Source organism: Lithobates pipiens, unplaced genomic scaffold (genome assembly GCF_037356315.1).
Source record: "Lithobates pipiens isolate NorthernLeopardFrog02 unplaced genomic scaffold, aLitPip1_a1.2 Scaffold_19, whole genome shotgun sequence".
NCBI lineage: Eukaryota > Metazoa > Chordata > Amphibia > Anura > Ranidae > Lithobates > Lithobates pipiens.
Genome location: NW_027507764.1, coordinates 236,389,979 through 236,409,942, shown reverse-complemented (window position 1 = coordinate 236,409,942; position 19,964 = coordinate 236,389,979). Strand labels below are relative to the sequence as shown.

Here is a 19,964-nt window from a genome sequence, read left to right as displayed (position 1 = left end):
GCTTTGCTTGCAGCAGCTTGGCATCGCATGCCATTGCCGAGCCTATCATCTACTAGGACCCCCAGGTCCTTTTCCAGCCTAGATTCCCCCAGAGGATCTCCCCTCTAGTGAGTAGATTGCATTCATATTTTTGCCACTCAAATGCATTATTTTACATTCTACATTAACCACTTTCAGACCGGACCAATTTGCTGGTCAAAGACCAGACCACTTTTTGCGATTCGGCACTGCGTCGCTTTAACTGACAATTGCGCGGTCGTGCGACGTGGCTCCCAAACAAAATTGACGTCCTTTTTTTCCCACAAATAGAGCTTTCTTTTGGTGGTATTTGATCACCCCTGCAGTTTTTATTTTTTGCGCTATAAACAAAAATAGAGCGACAATTTTGAAAAAAACGCATTATTTTTTACTTTTTGTTATAATAAATATCCCCCAAAAATATATAAAAAAACATTTTTTTCCCTCAATTTAGGCCGATACGTATTATTCTACATATTTTTGGTAAAAAAAATCGCAATAAGCGATTTATTGATTGGTTTGCGCAAAAGTTATAGCGTTTACAAAATAGGGATAGTTTTATAGCATTTTTATTAATAATTTTTTATTATTTTTTTTTTTTACTAGTAATGGCGGCGATCTGTGATTTTTATTGTGACTGCGACATTGTCGGGGACCCATCGGACATTTTTGACACATTTTTGGGACCATTGTCATTTATACAGTAATCACTGCTATATAAATGCAGTGATTCCTGTGTAAATGACACTGGCAGTGAAAGGGTTAACCTGTGGGTGGCAGTGTAGGGGTTAAGTGTTCCTAGGGGTGTGTTACTAACTGTGGGGGGGTTGGGCTTTCATTTAGTGTACACTGATCTCTGCTCCATTCACATGGAGCAGAGATCAGCGTCACTAGTTGCTAGGCAGAATGGGAAAATGTTGTTTATACAGCATTTCCTCCATTCGGCCGCTCCGTGAGACGATCGCGAGGATGCCCGCGGCGATCGAGTCCGCGGGTCCCGCGACCGGACTCACGGGGGTCCCGACCAGCGCGGGAGCGCGCCGCCGGCAACGAATATTGGACGTACATGTACGCCAATATGCCTGCCCGTGCCATTCTGTCGACGTACATCGTCGTGCGCTGGTCGGGAAGTGGTTAAACCTAATTTGTCATGTAGTTGCCCACCCCAATAATTCAGATCTACTTGCAAAGTTTTACATCGTGCAGAGTAGTTATTTCCCTGCTTGGCTTATTATCGTCTGCAAATAGAGAGTTTGATTTGTATATCCCATTCTCCAGTTCGTTTACGCATAAATCAAATAGGATCACTCCCAGGTTGGAACCCTAGGTGATCTTACCCCCCAGACCATTCCGAGTACTCCCCATTTATCACTACTCTCTGAACTCGCCCTTGTAGCCAGTTTTCAATCCATGTACTCCCCCTATGGTCCATGCCAACAGACCTTACTTTGTACAGTGAGCGTTTATAAAATATAGGAAATAGGCTGAGACTGCTTGCCCCATTGCTTTACACAGGCAGCATGTATATTGGCTCTGCCATGCTAGACATTTTATAAACCTCAAAAAGACATTTATTTACTGTTTAAGCTAATTCGACTACATGCACACGGGTGCAATTGTCCATGCAGCATAAACAGAGTTGTGTATTTTTGGTGCCCAGGATGTCCTTGAGCTGCGTAAAACTGACTCTAGACATGAATGGGTGAAAGTGGTTGTAAACCTTTACAACACGCTTTGACCTACAGGTAAGCCTAGATTAAGGCTTACCTGTAGGTCCAAGAAATATTTGCCGAAAGACAGGCACCGCTGTCTACGGCGCATGCGCCGTAGACAGCGGCACGCAGGCGCACTGAGTGCGGCACTGTCAACGGCAAAGATGCCGCGCATGTTGGCTCCCGTGCGCATGCGCGGGAGTGGCGGATTCGCCGAATGACAACGGCGGAGCAGCGAGACTATGCGATGCATAGTAGTCCATTATGCTTTGCCTTTGCAGGGAATGAAAGAGGAAGTAAACTCATCAGGGTTTACTTCCTCTTTAAGGCAGCTGTGTACCTCCTATTAGCATAAAGTAGCACACATGCACAGATCTAATGTTCTGAACCTTATCATGTAATTTGCAAGGTAAATTGCACAGTTAAACAACTAAATATACCCGCAGGTGTGGTTCATGAAGAATTGCTTAATACCTCTTTTCTTTATTGACATGTAGGTAAAGTCAGATTGCCTAATTGGTTATTACCACAATAGATTTGAATCCGCTTGTGTAAGGAACACCACTCCACTCCTGATTTGGTACACGTTGTAAGCACCACTTATTCGGGTTAATGCATTACAACCATTTGCCATTGGCTAAAATCAAGTGTAATATTTTTTTTTTTCTGATCAGTGTTCAGGACATTCCACTGCTATTCAGGTCCTATGGCAAGAAAGGCTGGCCGCAAAGTGCTCCTCCCTGGTATGAGGGGGTCCTGAGGGAAACCCGAATAAAGCACACTCTGGTTTAGGTGGGGATTGACAGTTGGATCCAAGGGGTGAAGTGCCTCCTGATTTGAGCATTGCTACCTCATCTGGCTGAGGATTGAGAAGGCAGAGAGGTGACTGAGTTGATCGCCCCCTGGGAGTGGTGACTGGGGGGTGCTCTTAGTATTGCTATTGGTTTGAACACTACATTGAGCATGAGCACTAGGCCACAACCCCACCTTCTTTTCTGCACCGCACCTCATATGCTTGGCCAGGGGTATCAAACTCCATTTTATCAAGGCCCACATAAGCATTATTGTTGCCTTTTTAAAGGGCCAGTTGTATCTGTAAGACTAGCTGTCCAGAGCGCCTCACGACCACCTCAAGAGCCCCCTGCCACCAGAAGTAGTGTCCCCCAACCTATCCTACATCACATTGCACCCCCCTTACCTTGTGCTGCTGCTGGGAAGAAGCTGGAGGCCAGCTGGGAAGTGGACCAAAGAAGGGCAGGAGTCAGCTCAGGGGAAGCAAAGACAAAGGGGTACTATGGCTGCCCAGAGAGGCACAGGACCTGTAGAAGGAGTTCTATCATCGACCATTGTATAGTCTGCCAGGCCTTTTATCTATGTAGACCAAAATGCCTTACACATCAGGGAATGATCCTTCCTTTTTGAAAGGGGACCAGTGACACATCCAGCATGAAGGAGGGTGGGACTAACTATGTAGAGCATCCCCTAGCTACAGGGTGAGGTAGGGACACAATTATTTAATGGCAAACAAAATTATTTAATGCCATTTAAAATTATTTAATGGCAAACAAATGGCAACATGTGTAACATGATACACTACATAATATAAAGTGATAAGATGTGAATGATTCAATATATTATCAATAGTGACTGCACATAAACAATGCCAGAACATCCATTTATGTTTGTGCACTCATTATTGATGATATCTTATTGGTTTGTTCACATCTTTACATTATATTACAGTATCTCACAAAACTTAAGTACACCCCTCACATTTTTGTAAATATTTTATTATATCCTTTCATGTGACAACACTAAAGAAATGACACTTTGCTACAATGTAAAGTAGTAGTGTACAGCTTGTATAACAGTGTAAATTTGCTGTTCCCTCAAAATAACTCAACACACAGCCATTAAAGGGATTGTAAAGGGAATTTTGTTTATTTATTTAAAATAACAAACATGTTATACTTACCTCCACTGTGCAGCTCGTTTTGCACAGAGTGGCCCCGAACCTGCTCTTCTGGGGTCCCTCGGCGGCGGTCTCTGCTTCCTCCCGCAGATGCTTCTCACGTTCATGCGAGCTCCCTCGCATGGTGAGAAGCATCTGGGGGCACGCTCCCGTGATACAGCCGGCGGCTATAGCCGTTTGCTGTATCACACGGCCCCGCCCCCGGCGCTCCGCGTCAGTGGATGTGATTGACAGCAGTGCGAGCCAATGGCTGCGCTGCTTTCCATCCATCCACTCCAGCCAATCAGCGGCCAGGCTGAACGGTGGAAAGGACGTTGGGGGACGAGCGTGGGACATTCGAGGGGTCAGGTAAGTAAAACAGGGGGGCTGGGGGCGCCGGGACTGTCGGATGTTTTTTCACCTTAATGCATAGAATGCATTAAGGTGAAAAAACATTTACCTTTACAACCCCTTTAATGTCTAAACCGCTGTCAACGAAAGTGAATACACCCCTAAGTGAAAATGTACAAATTGGGTCCAATTAGTAATTTTCCCTCATCGGTGTCATGTGACTCATTAGTGTTACAAGGTCTCAAGTGTGAATGGGGAGCAGGTGTGTTAAATTTGGTGTTATCACTCACTCTCTCATACTGGTCACTGGAAGTTCAACATGGCAAAGAACTCTCTAAGGATCTGAAAAAAAAAGAATTGTTGCTCTACATAAAGATGGCCTAGGCTATAAGAAGTTTGCCAAGACCATGAAACTGTGCTGCAGCATAGTGGCCAAGACCATACAGCGGTTCCACTCAGAACAGGCCTTGCCATGGTCGACCAAAGAAATTGAGTGCACGTGCTCAGTGTCGTATGCAGAGGTTGCCTTTGGGAAATGGACGTATGAGTGCTGCCAGTATTGCTGCAGAGGTTGAGGGGGGGGGGGGGTTTCGGCCTATCAGGGCTCAGACCATACGCCTCACACTGCATCAAATTGGTCTGCATGGCTGTCGTCCCAGAAGAAAGACTCTTCTAATGATGATGCACAAGAAAGCACACAAACAGTTTGCTAAAGCCAAGCTGACTAAGAACATGTATTACTGGAACCATGTCCTGTGGTCTGATGAGACCAAGAAACTTATTTGGTTAAACTGGTGTCAAGCATGTGTGACAGCTACCAGGTTAAGAGTACATAGACAAGAGTGTCTTGCCTACAGTCAAGCATGGTGGTGGGAGTGTCATGGTCTGGGGCTGCATGAGAGCTGCCGCCGACACTGGGAAGCTACAGTTTATGAATGAATGCCAACATGTACTGTGACATACTGAAGCAGAGCATGATCCCCCTCCCTTCGGAGACTGGGCTGCAGGGCAGTACTCCAACGCAACGACCCCAAACACACCTCCAAGATGACCAATGCCTTTCTAAAGAAGCTGAGGGTAAAGGTGATGGACTGGCCAAGCATGTCTCCAGACCTAAACCCTATTGAGCATCTGTGGGGCATATTCAAACAGAAGGTGGAGGAGCGCAAGGTCTCTAACATCCACCAGCTCTGTGATGTTGCCATGGAGGAGTGGAAGAGGACTCCATTGGCAACCTGTGAATCTTTGGTTAACTCCATATCCAAGAGGGTTAAGGGAGTTCTGGAAAATAATGGTGGCCACACAAAATATTGACACTTTGGGCCCAATTTTGACATTTTGACTTGGGGATGTACTCACTTTTGTTGCCAGCAATTTAGACGTGTGTTTGAGGGGACAGCAAATATACGCTGTAATACAAGCTATACATTTACTACTTTACTTTGTAGCAAAGTGTCATTTTTTTCAGTGTTGTCACAAGAAAAGATAGAATAAAATATTTACAAAAATGTGAGGGGAGTACTCTGTTTTGTGAGATACTGTATATAATGGGCTGGACTAATTCATTTGTTTGGATATAGTGACTGTGTATTAGGAGTGCTACACTTTGTTGATCTGATACATATTTTTGATTATAGTAAAGCACACAGGTCCCTCCACTCTGTCCTATAGTACTTTTTTTGCTTACTACAAAACTGGAATCATACAAAGTGGGTGGGGTTCTATGAGGCTGCGCTGGGGCATTCCCAGCAAACCTTTTTTTTAGTATTCAATCAGGTATTTGCATCTAAGCCATAATCTGTAACATCCTGTCAAATTTCCTGTACTATCATAAAAACATAGATAACTGTGCTGTCTGAATAAGGCTGGGTTCACACAGGACGCGGCACGACTTGCCGCGCCGCGACCTGACAAGTCGCCCCCGTTCTGTACTACGGAACCGTTCTAAGAGGAGCGACTCAAGTCGCTCCGACTTAGAAAAAAGGTTCCTGTACTACTTTTGGCATGACTTCGGGCGACTTGCATTGACTTCTATACAGAAGTCATTTTGCAAGTCGCCACTGAGGTCTCGGCAGGTCGCGGCGCTGCAAGTCGTGCCGCGTCGTGCCGCGTCGTGCCGCCTCCTGTGTGAACCGAGACTAAATCTCCCAACTCGCAGTGATAAAAAACAAAACAATAAATGAATAACACACACTGCTGCAACTTCAATGTGAGACACACACAAAAATATCAATGGATCAAAGAATAAGCTGCGCTGTGTAAAAGTGATATGTACATATAATATTATAGTCCTGCCGTAAAGAATAACGGCTATGTGATCCTTAGTGAACTATACAAAACGAATGTGCCAAATGCTGACAACATATGACTATATTCAAGCATCCAATTAAATGTACACAAATTACAATAATTGGGATGATGAAAAAACCTTGTTCAAAATAGTCCGCACTGTAGTGTTTAAAATGTAAAACCTTATACACCCAAGGAATAGTGATGGTTTGTGATAGAAAGACTCCTCCACCTGAGAGATAACTGCCGCTTACCAGATGGATTGATCTTATTTTTAAGGAGATCAAATGCACCTTTGGCTATATAACCCAGCCAGGGTCTCTCTCCCACCAACAGGACAGCCCCACTCATCCACCCCTGGTATTGTTGATGTATTTGCGGTCAACGGTTCCAGTTCAGGTTCTTTAACCACTTCCCGACCAGCGCACGACGATGTACGTCGACAGAATGGCACGGGCAGGCATATTGGCGTACAGGTATGTCCAATATTCAATGCCGCCCTGCCATCGGGAGCGCGCCGCCGCCGGTGCGCTCCCGCGCTGGTCGGGACCCCCGTGAGTCCGGTCGCGGGATCCGCGGACTCGATCGCCGCGGGCATCCCCGCGATCGTCTCACGGAGCGGCCGAATGGAGGAAATGCAGAGTAAACAACATTTCTCCATTCTGCCTAGCAACTAGTGACGCTGATCTCTGCTCCATGTGATTGGAGCAGAGATCAGTGTTCACTAAATGAAAGCCCAACCCCCCCACAGTTAGTAACACACCCCTAGGAACACTTAACCCCTACACTGCCACCCACTGGTTAACCCCTTCACTGCCAGTGTCATTTACACAGGAATCACTGCATTTATATAGCAGTGATTACTGTATAAATGACAATGATCCCAAAAATGTATCAAAAATGTCCGATGGGTCCCCCACAATGTCACAGTCACAATAAAAATCGCTGATCGCCGCCATTACTAGTAAAAAAAAAAAAATAATAAAAAATTATTAATAAAAATGCTATAAAACTATCCCTATTTTGTAAACGCTATAACGTTTGCGCAAACCAATCAATAATCGCTTATTGCGATTTTTTTTACCAAAAATATGTAGAAGAATACGTATCGGCCTAAACTGAGTGAAAAAATGTTTTTTTTATATATTTTTGGGGGATATTTATTATAACAAAAAGTAAAAAATAATGCGTTTTTTTTTCCAAAATTGTCGCTCTATTTTTGTTTATAGCACAAAAAATAAAAACCGCAGGGGTGATCAAATACCACCAAAAGAAAGCTCTATTTGTGGGAAAAAAAGGACGTCAATTTTGTTTGGGAGCCACGTCGCACGACCACGCAATTGTCAGTTAAAGCGACGCAGTGCCGAATCGCAAAAAGTGGTCTGGTCTTTGACCAGCAAATTGGTCCGATCTGAAAGTGGTTAAAGAGCCCACAGCCTGAATAGAAAAGCCTGTTCCCTGCCAGCTTGCTACAAAGTGACACTCTGTGTGGAAGCACTGATATCTCTACAGATGCCCCCTTCTGTGTCAGAACAAAAACTCTGTTTCCTGTACTGGACTCCCAAGATGGAGAATTTACTGGCAAGTCAAAATTCTTTCTTTCATCTCTCAAAAAAGAAAAAGACATATGCCCTCAAATGGTATCACATATTCACAAAGTATTACCACTAAAACCTGATGTGATGCGTCAAAGTGTCAGTACTGAAACATGGATATACCTGCCAGAGCCACCCATCGCATTCAGACCTGGCATAAAGGTCTGAATCTGTCTGATGGTGATATGTTTGACGATGTAAACAGATTCTCCATTGATTATTAAAGCGGAGGTCCACACAAAAATTGAACTTCCTCTTTTCGGAGCCCGAAAATACAGGTATTTGCACTCGCTTCTGGGCATAGATCATTGCGGTGACCTACGACACTTCCCGCTCCCCCCCTCCCCCCCCCCGCTGTCTGCTGGGAAACACACAGGTCCCAGAGACAGCAGGGACCATTCGGATTGTGCAGCACTACTCGCGCATGTGCAGTAACTTCCTGATTCGCCTACCGAAGATGGCGGCGGCCGCATCCGGGGGACGGTTTAGCTTCCTGATTCTCTTACTGAAGATGGTGGCGGCCGCATCCGGGGGACGGTTTAGCTTCCTGATTCTCTTACTGAAGATGGCGGCGGCCGCATCCGGGGGCCGGTTTAGCTTCCTGATTCTCTTACTGAAGATGGCGGCCGCATCCGGGGGACGGATTAGCTTCCTGATTCTCTTACTGAAGATGGCGGCGGCAGCATCCAGGGGACAAATTAGCCTCCGGGTACCAGCATCGCAGGCGCGCTGGACAGGTAAGTGTCCTTATTTTAAAAGTCAGCAGCTGCAGTATTTGTTTCCACAGTCAGTGATGATTTGGGGAGCCATGTCATCTGCTGGTGTTGGTCCACTGTGTTTTATCAAGTCCAACTCTACCAGGAAATTCTAGAGCACTTCATGCTTCCTTCTGCTGACCAGCTTTATGGAGATGCTGATTTTATTTTCCAGCAGGACTCTGCACCTGCCCACACTGCCAAAAGTGCCAATACCTGGTTTAATGATCATGATATCGCTGTACTTGATTAGCCTACAAACTCGTCTTACTTAAACCCCATAGAGAATCTGTGAGATATTTTCAAGAGGAAGATGACACCAGATCCAACAATGCAACAACACCCCAGCAGTGCCACAGGCTGATTGCCTCCATGCCATGCCACATTTATTTTTATTGGATACTGAATTTTGGGTTTTCACTAACTGTAAGCCATAATCATCCAGATTAAAAGAAAGAAATGCTAGAAATACAGTATATAGTGTGTAACACGTCTATATGAAATATGAGTTTTACTTTTTGAATTGAATTAATGGAACTTTTTGCTGATGTGCTAATTTTATGAGATGCACCTGTATATGTATGGCCAGCATTAAAAACCTGCACATTACTATTAAAAATATGTAGACTGGCTGAAGTGACCCCAGAGGCCTCCTCGTGTTAATTAAAACTACGAACGACATCACTACAGTTTTACATGTTTTGTATAATATTACCTCAAAGAAAAGTAATGCTCATTTAAACCAATTTGTGCATTAGAAGGTACCTATTCAGATATTATTCAAGTGCCAAATCTGTGGGTCGCAGAAACGTATCTACCCTGCTTTGTTGGTGTTTTACGTTTAATGCTTTATTGCTTTATAGGCGCAAACACGCCATATGAACCGCAGCCCACAAGCTACGATTATGATGCACCATTATCTGAAGCTGGAGATCTGACTGATAAATATTTTGCCATTCGAGAGGTTATAAAAAAGGTATTTTTTTTGGTTTTATTCACTTTTATGTCTGTTATTAGCTCCATTTGTTTTATTTCAAACCACTTATTTAAACATTGACTTGAATTATCATTCCTCAATTTGTGTGCCAAATCCTCTGGCATGTTTTGTTTTTTATTGGTAAAGTCTGTAAATCTATAATGGATAGATGGATAGATGTATATCTCTCTATCTATCTCTCTCCTATATATATTTTTTATATGTGTGTGTATATATATTATCTCTGTCTCTTTTTATTTATTTATTTTTACTATTCTCTGCTCTCTTTCCTCTTAAATAAGAGAGTTTGTTTTCTTTTATTAAGAAATATGTTCTGCTTTATTTAACAATAACTTGTCGGTGCTAAATATAGAATAAGCTGATAAACTTGTACACAATGGAAAGTCCCAAGACCAAAGTAACAGTTTAGATTAACAGTTACTAACACTAGCTAAGTTCTTTATTAATAAAAATCATCTCACAACACTAATTTCAATAGGTTTTCGGTTTCTTGCATTACATTGGGGGATGTAGTCTAGACATGTCTGACTTGGGGACTTCACAGATCAGGCATTTTTTTTTCATAAGCCACCTGCTGTGTATAGATACTCCTATTGCTGTCTTCTATTAGGCTGCGTTCACACTATTGCAAATTGGATGCGGCTTACACTGCATCCAATTCGCAGAATATTTGCAAACATGTAATTTGTAATGGGTATGGTTCACATATGTGCGCTGCATCCGCACTCCACATTGCACAAAGATCGTGTGCGTTTTATAGGCTGTGCAAGCACATAATCTTCAATGGGAACGCATCTGTTTTCGCAGATGTGTCTCCCCCTCCTCTTACATTCCCCCCCCCTCGGGTCAGCTGTTCGACAGCTACATTTTAATTTAAACAGAAAACAGATCTGCAATTCGCACCAGACTAGTGTGAACCCAGCCTTACTGACAGTCTGTTTTCTACTGACAAGTTTACTTTTAATAACAATGTTTAAAATGCCATTGGGTACAGTAACCCATACCTCCTATATCCCAGATTTATTAGTCTGCAGCAGTTAAAATCTGATATCTAGAACTTCGTGGCATCCAATGGTCAGATCTCCCCTAGGCACTCTGGTCCCTTAGTTCAGCAGTCCCCAACCTCCCTGGCCCCGAGCACCGGTCTCAGCGACTTAAACAGACAGTGGAGGGGTTGGCGAGTTTGGCGAGAGGTTGGGTCAAGGGGACGGAGCTAGGGTGATTGTGTGTGTTGCCTATCGCCTCCCTTGTGTGAGTGCCACCTGTTATGTCGGGGCGAGGAGGCTGAGGTGGTGGTGTGTGCTGCCTGTCATCTCTGGGGGGGGGGGGGGGGGTTCAGGGGGCTGAGGTGGTGAGTGGGGGGGGGGTTGTTGGTGTGTAGACTGTCACCTAGTGGTGTGCAGCTTGTCACCTCTTTTGCATGTGCAGCCTGTCGCCTCTGGGCCGACAAGGCTTCTCCCCCTACTCTCCTTTCATTTCTGCAGGCAAGGTGACCACAGAGAGGGAAGGGAGTTGTGGTACTGGGGGGAAAGGGAGCAGGCGCCCTCTGGTGGTAGGAGGGTGGAAGTGCAGGTTATGCTTGCTTGCTTGCCTGCTTCCCACCCACCGCTGCACGGCCTGGCCCCCGCCCCCGGCCTGGGTGTTGGGGACCCCTGCCTTAATGAATCCACACATAGGGCAGGGTAAACATGCATGTGTAGTAAATGGAGGGAACAGTAAGTGATATATGCAGACATACACTGTTGGGGCCACTTATCTTGGGAATGGGACAATGCGAATAATTCGTTGCCCCTTAAAATTGACCAGTTACTTGGGGAAGCAACCATCCATATGTTCTTGTCATGTGCCCTGCCTGGTTGTTATGTTGGGATGTCTGTGGGCAGCAATTGCTACAGTACCTTGCCCAATGTTACTAAATAGGTTGCAGTTTAAGTAGCCCTAATGAATCCATTTCACTTTATTTCTTTCAGTATAAGAAGATCCCTGAAGGTCCTATTCCACCAACAACACCCAAATTTGCTTATGGAGAAATATACATGGAAAAAGTGAGCGTTTCCCTTTCTCATCTTTGAGAGTATTACTTATTGCAGAAAAACCTGTTTGTGATAAAATATGTGCTTTATTTCAAGATGAATTTGCAGCATGTTATGTTTTTACATTGGTACATAGACCCAGCTTGAACCGATATACATATGTACAGTATACATACTGGCTGGTGAGTGTGGATCACCTAAATGGCCTCAAACATAGAACTGACAAGACACAGGTGCCGGGCTGTGGCAGTCTTTACTGGCCAGTGCAGGATGATTTCACTCCCACTCAGTCATCCCAGTACACAGAATCTGTGGCAAAATGTAAATTGAGCTGCAGTTGCGCATTCCAAAGCAAGCTTTGAATAAGTAGGTAGGTTTATTTTATTAAAGGAGAAAAGCAGCGCCTTCTGAGTGTAACATTAGGTGATTTATTCAGAGGCAACAAGTAGACAACTTACAGCATAAAAGTGTTAAAAGCGCACATCAGGAACCACCAGCATCGCCGTATGCTCCAGCTCCCAGTGGGGTCCAGCGCGCCCTGACCAGCTGGGTGCAGCGGTGTCAACTACTTGCTGATGAACACTTTTAACACTTTTATCCTGTAAGTTGCCTACTTGTTCCCTCCTGAATAAACCACCTAATTCTACAGAAAGGTTTTGCTTTTTTCCTTTCTTGTGTCCTCAGAGTATCTTCTAGCTCCTTAACTGGGTCAGCCACTGAACCAAGCATCTGTATTCAGAGACTCATATCCACTAACACTCTGGACTGTAGTTTCTTATTGTGCACAAAATTATCTCGCCCTTATTATTGATATTATTGATGGGTTTATTTAATTGGAGAAGAGACATTGCATGTTTCTTCTGCAACAAAGTGCCTGCCTGCTCAGTTTTTTATTTTTTATTTTTAAGTGAGACCTTAGTTCCACTTTAACGCAATAGTGTAGAATAAATTTATTGGCTTGAGAGAGGCTGAAAATTCAATAATGTTGATGTAAATCCTAACTAAATGACAGTAGGCTTGTTAAAGCACAGTAAAATTTGAGACCGGGCACCACTATCTAAGTTTAGACTTTAGACTTGAATAAAAAATAAAGGGTTAAAAATGCACTCACATGTAAAAAACAAATAGCATGCATCTGCTTTTATCTACTTTTTACATGTCAGTGTATTTTTTGCCCTTTAACTAGTTTTATTAAAGTCTACACTTAGAGATGGTGGCGCCCTCCTGTCTCTTTAATCTTTTACAACATACAGAGGCATTACCCTATACTCTGCCAGAGGAGCTGCAGCAATCCTAAAGTGAACATCCAGAGTATATGGACATTACAATGTGACTGTTCAACTGCTTTTTATCCCCTGCCATTTTCCTGCAAATGGAACCCTAGTATAGCCCTAATTAGAAGTCTCTTTGCGCCATAAAACAATTTTCTGCATTACTTGCTTCTGAGTGCTGCTGATCTTCAGCCTCTTTGCAGCTACTTTTTGTTTACATGCAGTCGCTTCAATGTTAGCTGGACATCATTGCTGTGGAGTGGTTTTATGATTGACAACAGTGGTCCATTGCTGCACAGTATGTGTCAATATGGCCACATGTAGTAGTTTTCACCAGGAAGGGTATGTTCACTATAACAGTGCAGGAGCACGCCAGGCAAACCAGGACACAGTGATGTCACTCTATAACAGGAAGTGTTTGAGCAAGGACTTCAATGTTGGCAACCCCAGATATTATTTGAATGAAAGCTATACATTACATTTAACATGTCATAATTACATGAGATTTTAGTGACTGGGCTTAGAGCTACAGTGGGGACGTAAAGTATTCAGACCCCCCCCCCCCCCCCCCCCTTAAATTTTTCACTCTTTTTATTATATTGCAGCCATTTGCCAAAATCATTTAAGTTCATTTTTCCCCCCTCATTTATGTACACGCAGCACCCCATATTGACAGAAAAACACAGAATTGTTGACATTTTTGCAGGTTTATTAAAAAAGAAACTGAAGTATCACATGGTTCTACTTATTCGGACCCTTTGCTCAGTACTTAGTAGAAGCACCCTTTTGATCTAATACAGCCATGAGTCTTTTTGGGAAAGATGCAACCAGTTTTTTCACACCTGGATTTGTAGATCCCCCCTCCAGTTCGGTCAGGTTGGATGGTAAACGTTGGTGGACAGACATTTTTAGGTCTCTCTAGAGATGCTCATTTGGGTTTAAGTCAGGGCTCTGGCTGGGCCATTCAAGAACAGTCACGGAGTTGTTGTGAAGCCACTCCTTTGTTAATTTAGCTGTGTGCTTAGGGTCATTGTCTTGTTGGTAGGTAAACCTTCGGCCCAGTCTGAGATCCTGAGCATTCTGGAGAAGGTTTTCATCCAGGATATCCCTGTACTTGGCCTCATTCATCTTTCCCTCGATTGCAACCAGTCGTCCTGTCCCTGCAGCTGCAAAAATGCCCCCGCAGCATACTGCTATGTTTCACTGTTGGGACTGTGTTGGACAGGTGATGAGCAGTGCCTGGTTTTCTCCACACATACCGCTTAGAATTAAGGCCAAAAAATTCTATATTTCTCTCATCAGACCAAAGAATCTTATTTCTCACCATCTTGGAGTCCTTCAGGTGTGGTGTTTTTTTTTTTTTTATTTTTATTTTTTTAAGCAAACTCCATGTGGGCTTTCATGTGTCTTGCACTGAGGAGAGTCTTCCGTCGGGCCACTCTGCCATAAAGCCCCGACTGGTGGAGGGCTGCAGTGATGGTTGACTTTCTACAACTTTCTCCTATCTCCCGACTGCATCTCTGGAGCTCAGCCACAGTGATGTTTGGGTTCTTCTTTACCTCTCTCACCAAGGCTCTTCTCCCCCGATAGCTCAGTTTGGCTGGACGGCCAACTCTAGGAAGTGTTCTGGTCGTCCCAAACGTCCACTGTGAGCTGTAAGGTCTTATATAGACAGGTGTGTGGCTTTCCTAATTAAGTCCAATCAGTATAATCAAACACAGCTGGACTCAAATGAAGGTGTAGAACCATCTCAAGGACGATCAGAAGAAATGGCCAGCACCTGAATGTCACAGCAAACAGTCTGAATACTTAGGACCAGGTGATATTTCAGTTTTTTTAATTTTTTTAATAAATCTGCAAAAATGTCAACAATTCCGTGTTTTTCTGTCAATATGGGGTGCTGTGTGTACATTAATGAGGAAAAAAAATGAACTTAAATGGTTTTAGCAAATGGCTGCAATATAACACAGTGAAACATTTAAGGGGATCTGAATACTTTCCGTCCCCACTGTACCTAAAATGTATCTAATCCCAAAAACAAAAAATAACATATTGCAGCTTACAACTCTTTAAATGTGGTGGCTGCGTTCGTTTTTCTTTTTTCAAGCTTTTTTTATCCTTTACTTCCACCTGTTTGTTCTGCCAGTAACACACTTCCAGTCCTAGAATGACAAAATGTAAACTGCCCTTCTATATCGGGGCAACAGAAACAATATAGGCCAGAACTGTGTCATTCATCTGTTGTCTGTAACAAAGATAGGTGATAAGTCCTCAGAGCTAACTAGGAACAATTTACCTGATATTGGTCAGCACTCAAAATTTCTAACAACACACTCGTCAGGTTTTTTTTTATTTTTATTTTTTTTTTTGTAAAGGTAGTTGTGCTACTCCATCAAAAGACCCAATTTGCTGCCTGTGTCTTGGGGTGTGATTTTTAAATTATAAATAATTACAACAATCTGCAGTTATACATTTTTCATTATCTTCACAGGTTCAAACTGTCCTGGAAGCACTTGATATTTTGTCGCTATATGGACCGATTAAAAGTACATATCCTTTAACATTTGACGACATTAAACAGGTATGAAACAGTTTATCTTTTCGTGCACATGCTTTTAAGTGTATGTCAGGGCAATATAAAACTATAAAAATATATGCAGTACATCCCTGCGATACGTATGTGTATGTATAATATATATATTGCACCCGTACACTCTAACAAGTTGGAAGTCCAGCAACTCATCCCTTATGCGAAGGCTCAGTGAAGAGTTTCAGTGAGGAGGGTGGGCCAGCAGAAAAGGAGCTACTGTAACTATTTCTGTCCTGCCTCCACAATGCTCTGGGAATCCTTTCTCATGTATGAAATTTTGAAAAAAGAATGTGTCCATTCTCCCTCTCTCCTCTCTTAATAGATGGGATACAATGTTCAATGGATAGGACAAAGTCTGCCGCAAAGGAACACCAGAGACCGGCGATGTCTACAGGCTCTCTCATGTCGCTGTCAAGGTTCTTAAGAACTGACAGACAAGCTGGGGTGGGGCCAGGCCGCAATACGTTTCCTTCTTTAGGCAGAAGAATGTGTGTGCACGCGTGTATATCCAAAAATCAAGAAAACTTTTTGTTTTACCAGATCAAATTTCCATTTTTATTAAATTTGCATTTTATCTACATTGAAAATCAAACATTCATTGTGTGCAAAGTTCCTGCAGAATTTTTCTTTAGCATTGTGTATATTTTACTTAATATACTAATAGCGACTAGGAGGGAGAATCTACAAATCTGAATTTGGCCTGAAGTAAAAAGTATTTTACAATAATACACATTACATACATACATACAAAGGTAGGAAAATGCAGCTACAGTGTGTTTATGAAATGACTAGCTTCAAATCAACATTTTAATTACTCAAAATAAATATACGTTGAAAATACTGACCATTTTATTTACAGCAATATCAAAGTCCCTGTTTTATATATGGTCAATTTGGAAATGCCACAATTCCAAACTGCAAGATGATTGACACCCATTTTGGGTGGCATTCAACTTAAATGGCACCCCAAACATGACTCGATTTTTGGTGCAGCTGACACGCAACTAAACTCACGATGGTCAAACCAAAATGTGAGTGCAAAATCTCTCCTGGCTCAGGGCCAAAAGTTGGTCACTAAGCTTCTTTGAAGTGACAATTGCACATAGGTAGGCCATTCATGTGAATGGGCTGCACTATGCGAGATGCACATGAGAATCGCTTTTTGCTGCATTTGGAATTTTGCCATTTTGTAACTTATTCTCTTATGAGTTATTGTGTTCAAAATTCTTGTCTATTTTTTTCAGTACCATGGCTTTGTATTGTACAGAACAATATTACCCAGAAGCTACAATAACCCTACAACGCTTGCTACTTTATTCAATGGAGTTCGTGATCGAGCCTATGTCAGTGTTAATGGGGTAAGAATTTATTTTCTATAAAATTATTCTATAATACGTAACCACTTGGGTCCCAGCCATCATCCTAAAATGTTGCTGGGACAGTGGCTGTTTGTCCCTAGAGCTGTTTTTAAACAGCTGGCCTCAGCAACTTTTTGGGTCCGTGTCAGCACTGGCAGTGACACTGTATGCTGTCAGTGGCAGCCAAGTTCTAACACTAAGCCCAGGAGCTTAAACAATCAGTTCCTAGGCTTCTGATCATTCTGTTGAAACAACAAATGTAACCATAACACATCTGTCTAAAACTCTTGACGCTCTGACCAGTGTCTTCATGCAGCAGGGAATTTGTGCTATAGAACTACAATTAGAAGTCTCCATTGACCAGATCCAGACTCCCTGTGAATAAAAAAGTGAAAACAGATTTTCTCTTTTGTTCACCGACTGACACATCTCCTCTCTTAGACCATTGGGTTGTTACGCCACCTTCAGGAGAGGACTAAGCATAACATGTTAACATGTACTATAAAAACTAGAACTTTCTAGTTCTGCCCAAGGGGTGGTCCCTTAGGTAACAACCCCACAGCCTGCATTGCAGCTTGTTTTTTGTTTTTGTTTTCTGCCTAGTGAAGGAGAAGGGCCTAGGAACCCTGCAGGCCCATCGGTCTGTGGATTTTTGTGACACGGCCCTGGATACTCTCCCTCTGTTATCCAGGGCTTGAGTGTCAGCAGTGGTGCTGAGGCGCCTGATTTGACTAAAATGCAGGTCTGCTGACCAAGCATCAAAAAAATAAATAAATAAAAAAGGCCTGACGGATCTTCCCTTGCTTGGCGACCGGCTCTTTTGAGCCTCATTGGATGACGTTATTAAAAATGCCACAGGTGGTAAGAGTACACGACTCCCTCAGGCCAGGAAGGCTAAGGAGCCACGCCGTAGGCATGGGCCCTCATTTTGCACTCACAAGCGGCTTTTTCATCCGCCCAGGGCTTCGGCTAAGCGTCCCCAGCCCGACAGGACGAGCTCTGAAGAACAAAACCGTCCCTGGAGCCGCAAGCCTGCGAGCAAAAGTGCTACCGCATGAAGGTTTGCCCCCGCCCGTAACACGGGTGGGGGGGTCGCCTTCGGGAGTTTGCAGCCTGGTGGGCCTCTCGGGTGTCTGACCAATGGGTCTGCGATCTGATTTCCTCAGGCTACAAGATAGAGTTCCTGTCTTGGCCACAAAACAGATTCTTCCCCTCCAGCATACCCGTACTCCCGGCTCACCGGGAGGCCCTATTGGGGGCAGTAAGGGACCTGCTGAGTCGCGGGGGTGACAGTACCTGTTCCGGATTCGGAACGTTTCCAGGGGTTCTACTCAAACCTGTTTGTAGTCCCCAAGAAGTAAGGGGTATGTCCAATCTTGGACCTGAAAGCCCTCAATTACTTTGTGAAAGTACAGAGGTACAAAATGGAATCAGTTCGCTCAGTAGTCGCTGCACTCCATCAAGGGGACTCCCTGGCATCTGGACATCCAGGATGCATACCTGCACATACCCATATGCCTTCGGCATCAGAGGTTTCTGCGATTCGCAGTTGGGGAAGCCCACTACCAGTTTGTGGCTCTCCCTTTTGGTTTGACATCAGCCCCCCCCGAGTCTCTACCAAGGTATTGGCTCCTGTTTTGGCGTTGCTGCGACAACGCGGAATAGCGATCGTGGGTTACCTAGACCATCTCCTCCTGAGAGCATCTTCTGCCTTAGAGTTAGAGGAGGATTTGGCGATCACCATGCAGACCCTGCAGGAATTTGGATGGCTGTTGAACCTAACAAAATCGGGGATTGTGCCGACTCAGCGTTTTGGAGTACCTAGGCTTGCTGCTGGACTCCATGGAAGCGAAAGTGTTTCTCCTTTCAGAAAAGCTGCAGACTCTCAGAGCCACGGTAAACTGCTGATGAACCGCAGGTGATCGTCGCTACGCTTCTGCATGCGAGTCCTGGGACTCATAGTGGCCTCCTTCGAGGCAGTACCGTATGCCCAGTTTCACACACCAGTCTTGCAGAAGGAGATTTTGACAAAATGGGAAAAATCTCCATCGTCCCTGGATCGGCAGATTCAGATGAGCCAGTTAGTCAAGGATTCCCTGCTCTGGTGCCTGAGGTCCCCGGCACTTCGGTCCGGGAAGTCTTTCCTACCTCTGAAATGGACAGTGATCACAATGGACGCCAGCCTAACCGGCTGGGGTGGAGTAATGGGAGTTCAGTCGACCCAGGGCCTCTGGTTCTCTGGAGGAATCCAAGTTGCTGATCGATCTGTTCAAGCAGATCAGGCTACGCCTCTCCACATGGTCGATAAGACTTTGAGGGCGTCTGATCAGGATCAAGTCAGACAATGCCACAGCGGTGGCATACGTCAATCACCAAGGAGGAACAAGAAGCTCGGCCGCCACACGGGAGGTCGCTCACATTCTTCAGTGGGCGGAGCGACATGTACCGTCCCTGTTGTCCATTTACATCCCGGGAGTGGAGGACTGGCAGATGGACTATCTAAGTTGCCAGATGCTGGACCTAGGAGAATGGGCGGAGGTGTTCAGGCTACTGTGCCTGCGATGGGGCACACCAGACGGGATCTTCTGGCCCCCCGTCTCAATTGGAAGGTGCCGAGATTCATGTCCAGGACAAGAGATCCTTGGGCAGACACGCTGGTGGCTTCGTGGGATCAGTACCAGCTGATCTATGCCTTTCCTCCGCTGAAACTGTTACCATGTCTGCTCCGCAGAGTGGAGGCCGAGGGGATTCCAGTAATACTGATTGCCCCAGATTGCCCCCAGCGTCCCTGGTACGCAGACCTAGTGTGCCTGGTGGTGGACGCTCCATGGCGACTGCCGTTGCCAGAGAACCTTCTGTCTCGAGGTCTGATTCTCCATCCTGCTTTACCATCGCTGGTTTTAACAGCATGGATATTGAGAGCCAGGTGTTGAGTAACCGGGGTGTTGAGGAACCGGGGTCTTTCGGACTCAGTGATTCCAACCACGTTGAGAACACGGAAATCTTCTTCCCAGAAGATATATCATCATACCTGGAAGGCCTAC

At 44.4% G+C, this 19,964-nt stretch overlaps 1 protein-coding gene across 1 annotated transcript in view; it reads left to right on the top strand.

The window, feature by feature from the left end:
• GLB1 (galactosidase beta 1) overlaps positions 1 to 19,964 on the top strand; it is an 80,207-nt gene that overhangs the window by 37,684 nt on the left and 22,559 nt on the right. The window contains exons 10-13 of the mRNA XM_077491800.1: positions 9,535 to 9,647; positions 11,639 to 11,713; positions 15,464 to 15,553; positions 16,807 to 16,920. Of these exons, the coding sequence (XP_077347926.1) occupies positions 9,535 to 9,647; positions 11,639 to 11,713; positions 15,464 to 15,553; positions 16,807 to 16,920 (392 nt within the window). The remainder of the gene's footprint in view (positions 1 to 9,534; positions 9,648 to 11,638; positions 11,714 to 15,463; positions 15,554 to 16,806; positions 16,921 to 19,964) is intronic.